The sequence below is a fragment of the Seriola aureovittata genome, chromosome 8 (genome assembly GCF_021018895.1).
Source record: "Seriola aureovittata isolate HTS-2021-v1 ecotype China chromosome 8, ASM2101889v1, whole genome shotgun sequence".
Classification (NCBI taxonomy): domain Eukaryota; kingdom Metazoa; phylum Chordata; class Actinopteri; order Carangiformes; family Carangidae; genus Seriola; species Seriola aureovittata.
Window position 1 is genome coordinate 19,867,955 of NC_079371.1, and position 6,984 is coordinate 19,874,938.

The 6,984-nt window shown below is 40.9% G+C and overlaps 1 protein-coding gene across 1 annotated transcript; it reads right to left on the minus strand.

Moving 5' to 3' along the window:
• Positions 1–4,677: 4,677 nt before the first annotated feature.
• LOC130173186 (homeobox protein MSX-2-like) lies at positions 4,678–6,984 on the minus strand. The gene is made up of 2 exons (XM_056382170.1): positions 6,403–6,984; positions 4,678–5,733 (listed from the first exon to the last, which is right to left on the minus strand). The coding sequence occupies exons 1-2, from the start codon at positions 6,701–6,703 to the stop codon at positions 5,285–5,287; spliced, it is 750 nt and encodes a 249-aa protein (XP_056238145.1). The 5' UTR covers positions 6,704–6,984; the 3' UTR covers positions 4,678–5,284.

Consider the following 6,984-nt stretch of genomic DNA (forward strand, 5'->3'; position numbering starts at 1 on the left):
ATGTATGGATGTCACTGCGAGACGCAAATTCAGATGACATTGGTGTGTCCTATCTGGAAGAGTCACTTCAGAACAAAATAAAAGAGTTCTCATCTTAAAAGATGGTGCTTTACAGTCTTACTAATGTGGAGAAAAGAGGACAGTATGTACTGAATGTAAGGTGTTATAAACAGTAACTAACATGTAACTTCATGCTGTTCTTTAGTCTCAGAGGTCAACAGCAATATTCTGCCCAGATGTGTTCATCTCAGGCCTTCAAAAGGGCACCTGGCTGCACAGGAGAAGGCACACATACAACCATGTCAGTGAACACAACACTCGGTCTGTGCTTTGTAGGGGGTGAGAACACATTCCTACAATAACACCCTTGGAAATAAAAAAATAAAAAAATCCACAGGGGTTGAGAGTTGGAGAAGCAGACAGAAAAACACACAGGGTGAGAGACAAAGAGAGTGAAAATGCATGTGTGTTTCAAGGCCATAAACATTAGAACAAATATTTTTAAAATGATAATATCCTGGAGTGTGTTGCTCTCATTTCTGTGGTGACTTCTTCCCTTTGTTGCCATCAGTGCCCCAGATCTACAAAAAACACAGACATGACCCCAGAGGAAGCTTTCTGTCTTATAACCTCAAAGCCAAAGCTTTTAGGTGTGTCTTTATGTTTAAATAGGTCACGTTTTTTGATTGAGGGAAACGTCTCTTGAAAACCAGTTGAAAGAACTAAACAAAAGACAGAAACTGCTAGAGGTGGGATTACTCTGAGCATAGAGGATGAGGACTGCCTGTGAGTGAGTGAGTGAGTGAGTGAGTGAGTGAGTGAGTGAGTGTGTGTTTATGTGTGTGTGTGTTTGAGCATGCATGTTTCAGTTAAGATCAAGTTCTCCCAGTAAGGAATCTGTCAAGTTGTTACTACAGCTAAGCCTTGCACCACAGTTTCTGCAGGCCGCTCTTTTGCCATTACCATTACCATCAGCATACAAATTGAATTAACAGCAAAGTGGTGAGGGATGCCTAATTGGATTATGATTGTTAATAGCTCTCTACCTTTCATGTAACAGGAAATATAAGGAGACAGAATGACTCTGAGACAGAAAAGTAGAGGAGAAAAGATGCCTTCTGGGATGCAGAACTTGAAAATCCACAGCCACGATGGAGGATAGAGCAGGGATTGTTCAGGGAAACACACCTGCTCCACGCCTTTGAAGACAAGATGAAAGCATGTCCTCTAATTACAGCACTTCGAAACAACACGAATGTCAATGCCTTACTCCTCTGGCCTGCGAGGTGTGTGGAGCAAAAAAAGAAAAATCCCCTCTCACTGTCGCACAACCCCACCCCTCTTTTGTTTGTCATAGCTCACATTACTGCCACACTTGTGAAGAAGTGAGCAACAAAGTTGTGTGTTTTTCTGCTGTGCGATGAAGCACGTTCTGTATCTCATATTTGCTCCTGCGTTCAGTTAGATGGCGAAATGAATCTCAGTTTTGCCTAACAGGCTGGGACAGGGGAGGAGAGAGGGCAGTGAGAAATCCCAAACGGGCCCCTCTTTTCTTTTAACACAATGGCTCTGGCTGCTTTGTTTAGCTTTAAATGCATTTTTAACAGTTAAATGGATTCATAAATCATGTGCGGTCATGTTTAATGAAATGCCAGTCTGATAGAATTAATTAGGTGGCCACTTATGATGAATAATATGAATATGTGCATTCCTGACAATAGAAGAGATTCTCAATCAGATTCAATCTTATTCTCAATCTGTGCCAAAATGATGCAACACTGCTTTGCAATGATGCATGTATAAGGACCTAAATGCTCCTGTCCCTGCAACACTGAACTCTAGAAATCCCCAATCCCCAACTCGTGCCATTTACCACCAGCACAACGGAACAATGCATAAGAATTTCATCTTTTATTCACCAGGGCACTCATAATGAATTAAACAGACATTATCTAAGAGTCTGTAAATTGCAGGTTAGATAACATGTAAATCTCTATCTAAGATGATTTGTTGTAGCTTAGACTGTGCTGAACTGTCTTTTAAATGCCAAGAGTAAGTCTATTAATATGAGAGTAGTGAGGACTGTATGGCCTTTTTGAAATCAGTGAACAGCAACAGTTGGGAAGCTGCTACACCCTGTGGATTTATGACAGAACTGCAAGACCTTAAGGTTAGGAACAAGGCTTATGTGCTGATATGCTGATGATATCTCTTTGAAGTCTATTCAGTGATCAGGTTTTTTTATTTAGAGACAGACCAGACCGTTACAGGACAGGTTGACATTTCTTCACTACTAGTGCTCATATGTAGATAAACAGAGTTGGGAGTTGTTGCTCTTGTCCTTACTGGCCCTGCAGAGGAAGCAATATGCTTTATATTATATGCGAAAATGTATTCTAGCATTTTTGCACAGAACAAGAACTGTGGATTTTGTCTGAGGAGGAATGATTAGTACAACCAAAAACTGTTTCAATGTTCGTATGGGCATGAGAGTGTTGCATTAAAATAGACTCTGAAAAAATGTGACCCTATCCTTTACGCCTCTGTGAGCTCTTCTGGTTGAGGATATTATAAAGCTTGCGTGATTACATTACCCTCGTTGACTTCTCTGCCTGAGAAACCCAGATTAGCTCGGTCAGTATTTAAGTAACTTCTCAAAGTACATGTCCATAAAATGATGTCATTCTATGTCAAATCTGCATATGTATTTTGTGTGATTTTGATTAATTTGACGTGTTTTTATTTTTATATATTTAATCATTGTAAGAACCAACCTCTCTTTGTTTATCAGGGGTCAGCTGCTCCACTTTTGGCTGTGATCATTTCCTCGACTAAGGTTTCACAATGAAAATATCTGAAACTGGAGGCTGGGACTATGGGGCAATCAAAGCTATTAAATACCTCACTATCAGCTTAATGCTGGGTTAATTTCAAAATGGAGGGGAGCAAATGGACTGTGAAATATGTGCTAATGGTAACAAGCTTTCTCTAAGTTTACAGAAGGAGACAGGGAGAGGGGAAGAGAGAGAGACCATATAATGCCCTGTTCTGTTATCACAGAGTCTACACATATAATTTCACAGTGTTGTGGAGTCAGAATTCAGAGACAAGGACAATTAAACCGCTGACTGCAAAGGGACAGGCTGGTATAATGCCGTGTTACAAAGTTCACAGAAAGACTAAGTTCACTGAAAGTATACAGTTTAAAAATACAGCTCACATCAGACGAACAAATCTCTACCTCTGTGCCATCAAAGAGCAGTATGAAAACATGTTTGTAGTTAAGACAATGTGAGATGTGCTATTTCCAGAAATTTTTTTTACAAATATAATTTTATTTAGAAGAAATTTGGCTGGATAAATATTCAACAAGAGTGAAACACCTCTTCACTCGGGCCACCCACCCATATGGTATACATAGAGTGGAGCCTAACTTATTGCACATGTGAGGTGCACACAGTATTATACCATGTTTACAGTCTCCTGTGTAAAGCTCTAAAGCAGATTAGTAAGCTAAATAGTTCAGTGGTTGGACTAATATGTCTTGGTTCGCCATGCACAACTTCCTTACTTCAAAGCCTCCTTGATTAATGAACAGAGGAACTCAACGTAAAGTTTCAAAACAAAACCGGCTTCAACACCGAGATGGAACTTGATGTTTTGAGCCACAATGTGTCAGTCGTTCTCCTCAAAGCAAATGTCGTTTCATTGTTTTATAAAGACAAAGCTGCCTTGGGACAGTTGAGCGCCCAATCACACAGCAACTTCATGTTAAGCATTTCAGATTGCTACACTGTTGTTAGGCCAAAATGATTTACTGTTGTAGCGTGGCCAACTAATCAGCTTACATAATGTAAAATACAAATGGGTTTTTCATAAATTACTATGACTCAACTAAAGCTCTAATCTCAAAAATGGAAAGTTTTTGCACACTTTGTTGGGCAATAAATCCAATCAAGAGCAGGAGGGCCAGAAAACCTGACATTCCAAGATGGAACTAAAACATTTATAATGGAGAGTGAGAAACACACCATGCTGTATTGTATTTTCACAGATGACATTCTGACATGTCACTGTAGGAAAAGGAACAAGAGTAATCAATAAATTTAATGATACTCTGTCAGGGCTTACTGGAACTGTAAGTGTTATTAGTAACATCTGTGCTTTTTCTACTATGACACGTTAAAATGTCTGTTGAGAAAAGGACCTTCTGCAAACAGAAAGATCATGGGAAATTATGGTTTTTGTTGAGCGTGGCTGCATTTCAAAAGGGGATCCATAACACTAAATGTCAACTAAAAACAATCCAGTTGAGTTCACAGTGCAGTGAGAGGAGAGAAAGCAACACCAGCCCTTACTTTAGGAATGCAGAGACACGAGATCTCAAATATGCCTGTTTTTCACATAAGTTTGGTTAAGAGGTTTCCTAGGAACATTCGTGTCATCATTTCTAACCACCTTGAGCATTTGTGGAAAAGACATAGCTCGCAGAATGAGGTGAGAACGGTAGAGATCCTCTTGATGGATGAGGAGTACACAAGACGAGGCAGCTGGACGTCAGAGGCAGAGCTGAAACACACATTTAAAGTGGTGTCACGAGACAAACGCATTTGAGCAAAGCTGTCGTTAGCTCACCAAGTGAGTGAGATCAACCATTGTGTACGTATGCCACAAACAAGCAAAGATAACAAAACAGAGGATTAACTAAAAGCTTTAATTTAAAGTCAAACACATAGAATATTAACTTTTAGAAATGTAGATATGCATCATGAAATATATGAATCCAAGGGCTATCATAAATAAATTTGGGAATATTTTGGCTTTCATGCAAGCATGCACTTCACCTGACCAAAATGCCATTCTCCAACTGTAGCCCCTTCTCTTTCTCAAAGGAGGATAAAATGACCCTGTATATTCAAGGCTAACAAGTGAAAAATAATCCAGGAAATACAAAAGGAGCAGTAAAGAAAAATCAAAAGGCTACGCTATATGCAATCTGGTATTCAGGACAATAATCAGATACATGTGGCCTAATCAATATTCCATTCATTATCAGTGCTGAGTCAGCATTTATAAACTTAAAAGAAAGACCACTGGGTGCTGTATCCTTGTCCTTCCATAGAGTCTCTTTCAAAAAGTCCAAAGACATTTATAAATTCTCAAATGGTCAAGAAGCTCCTGCTCAAGCTCAGATCCTTTGCAGACAAGTCTCTCATAAGGTGCGTAACTCCTTTTCACACCCATCCAGATCCACAGCACTTTGTTTGTATAATGCTGCTTCCTCTCAGGAGAGGTGGAACAGGCTGTAGCCGACCTGTGAGGCGTACATGGCCAGATGTGCGGCGGGGAGAATGGGGCTGCGGCCGTATGAGCAGCCCAGTCCGTAGAGTGCTGCTGAACCAGCCTGCAGGTCAACACTGAGGGGGAAACTTAAGGACGAGAAGCCTGGGTGCAATACAGTCTTGGGTCCAACAACAGCTGCTATTTTGAGTTTCTCCACCTCGGCCTCCTGGAGCCTCTTGGCCTTAGCTCGTCGGTTTTGGAACCAGATCTTGACCTGAGTCTCGGACAGTGACAGGGAGGAGGAGAACTCGGCCCGCTCAGCGATGGACAGGTACTGTTTCTGACGAAACTTCCTCTCCAGGGCCAGGAGCTGCGTGGTGGTGAAGGGAGTGCGCGGCTTGCGGTTGGTTTTGTGTTTCCTCAGGGAGCAGGCTGCTGGACTGAGCTGCCCTGGAGGACATGAGGAAAATGTGAAGCTAAAATTTGGCAGAGTTGGATGTACATTTAAATTGAAAAGTAATGGGCTGAAACAATTAGTTGATTATGCAGTTAATCAACTGACAAAAGAAAAACAATTTTGATAATCAATTAATTCATCGAGGAAAAAAGCTAAACCTTCCGTGTTTGCTGCTTCTCAAAATGTTTGTTATGCCGTTTTCCATTTTATATCAAAGTAAACTATTATCTTGGGGTTTTGGACAGGTAATGGACAAACAAAATGACAAATCGATTCATTATAAATAAATAAAAAACAATCTTATTTAAAAAGATTTTTTACTGAAAGAAAAAGAAAAAAATAGCAAAATATATTTAAAACATTTGATCAGTATTAGAATTTCTTAAAATAGTTATTGTTTTGCCTGTCATATATTCATTTACTGAAAATTTAATCAACTGTATTGATTTATTCGTTTATTAGACTTATGTCTATTTCCTTAAATCTATCAGCTATAAACTTAGACCCAGAAGTGAACAGAGATTTTTCCAACTTTTAGCATCTAAAACGTGACAGATTGGATCCTAGGGTGACGAAAGGCCCCAAAGACATAAAACGATTATATAAACCACTATTTAAATCCGTTTTGATAAATAATTCAAGACAAACCCCGGAACACTTACGGGGTGGTGTGGACATCTTGATGGGGCGGGATATCCAAGACGCACTGTCCTCTTGTTCCGACGGTTCGGATTTGATGGATATTAATTGTTGGGAAAACTCAACCGGTCTTTTCGTCTGATCGTCATTCAAAGCGTCATTTCCCTTCTGTCGGTCCAGCGTATTCAGCGGTCTCCTGTCCGACATGAGCGCCTCCACGCTGAAGGGCAGGGAGGACACCTGCGCCGTGCGCTTTTTCGGCCGCGGTGGCTGAACATCTTCGTCGGTGGAAAACTCATCTCTCCAGTCTCCGGTGGAATACATGCTTTCTTTGTTGGGTTCGATATCTAATTCCAGTCCAGAAAGCACATAACTTTCTGTCTCGCAGTGCAAACATACAGAGTCCACACGGAGAGAAACTCGGAGTAACTCGCCCCAAGTTGTTGCAAAGTTGACAAAGTTGGAGCCGGAGAAACTTTGGGTGGCACTAGGGACTTTCAGCCAATGATTCGTCCTGATCCCGGGGTTGGGGGAAGACTTGTGATTGGACCGTGTGTTTGGGGTGCTCTGGACGCGATTCCTGTGGTGCCACACCCCCAACAAGA

Bases quoted from the DNA above. Each gene is read 5' to 3' on its own strand.
- LOC130173186 (XM_056382170.1), bottom strand. From the start codon at position 6,703: ATGTATTCCACCGGAGACTGGAGAGATGAGTTTTCCACCGACGAAGAT. The intron at 5,734-6,402 runs GTAAGTGTTCCG...CATGTCCTCCAG, and splicing joins CAAGATGTCCACACCACCCC to GGCAGCTCAGTCCAGCAGCC.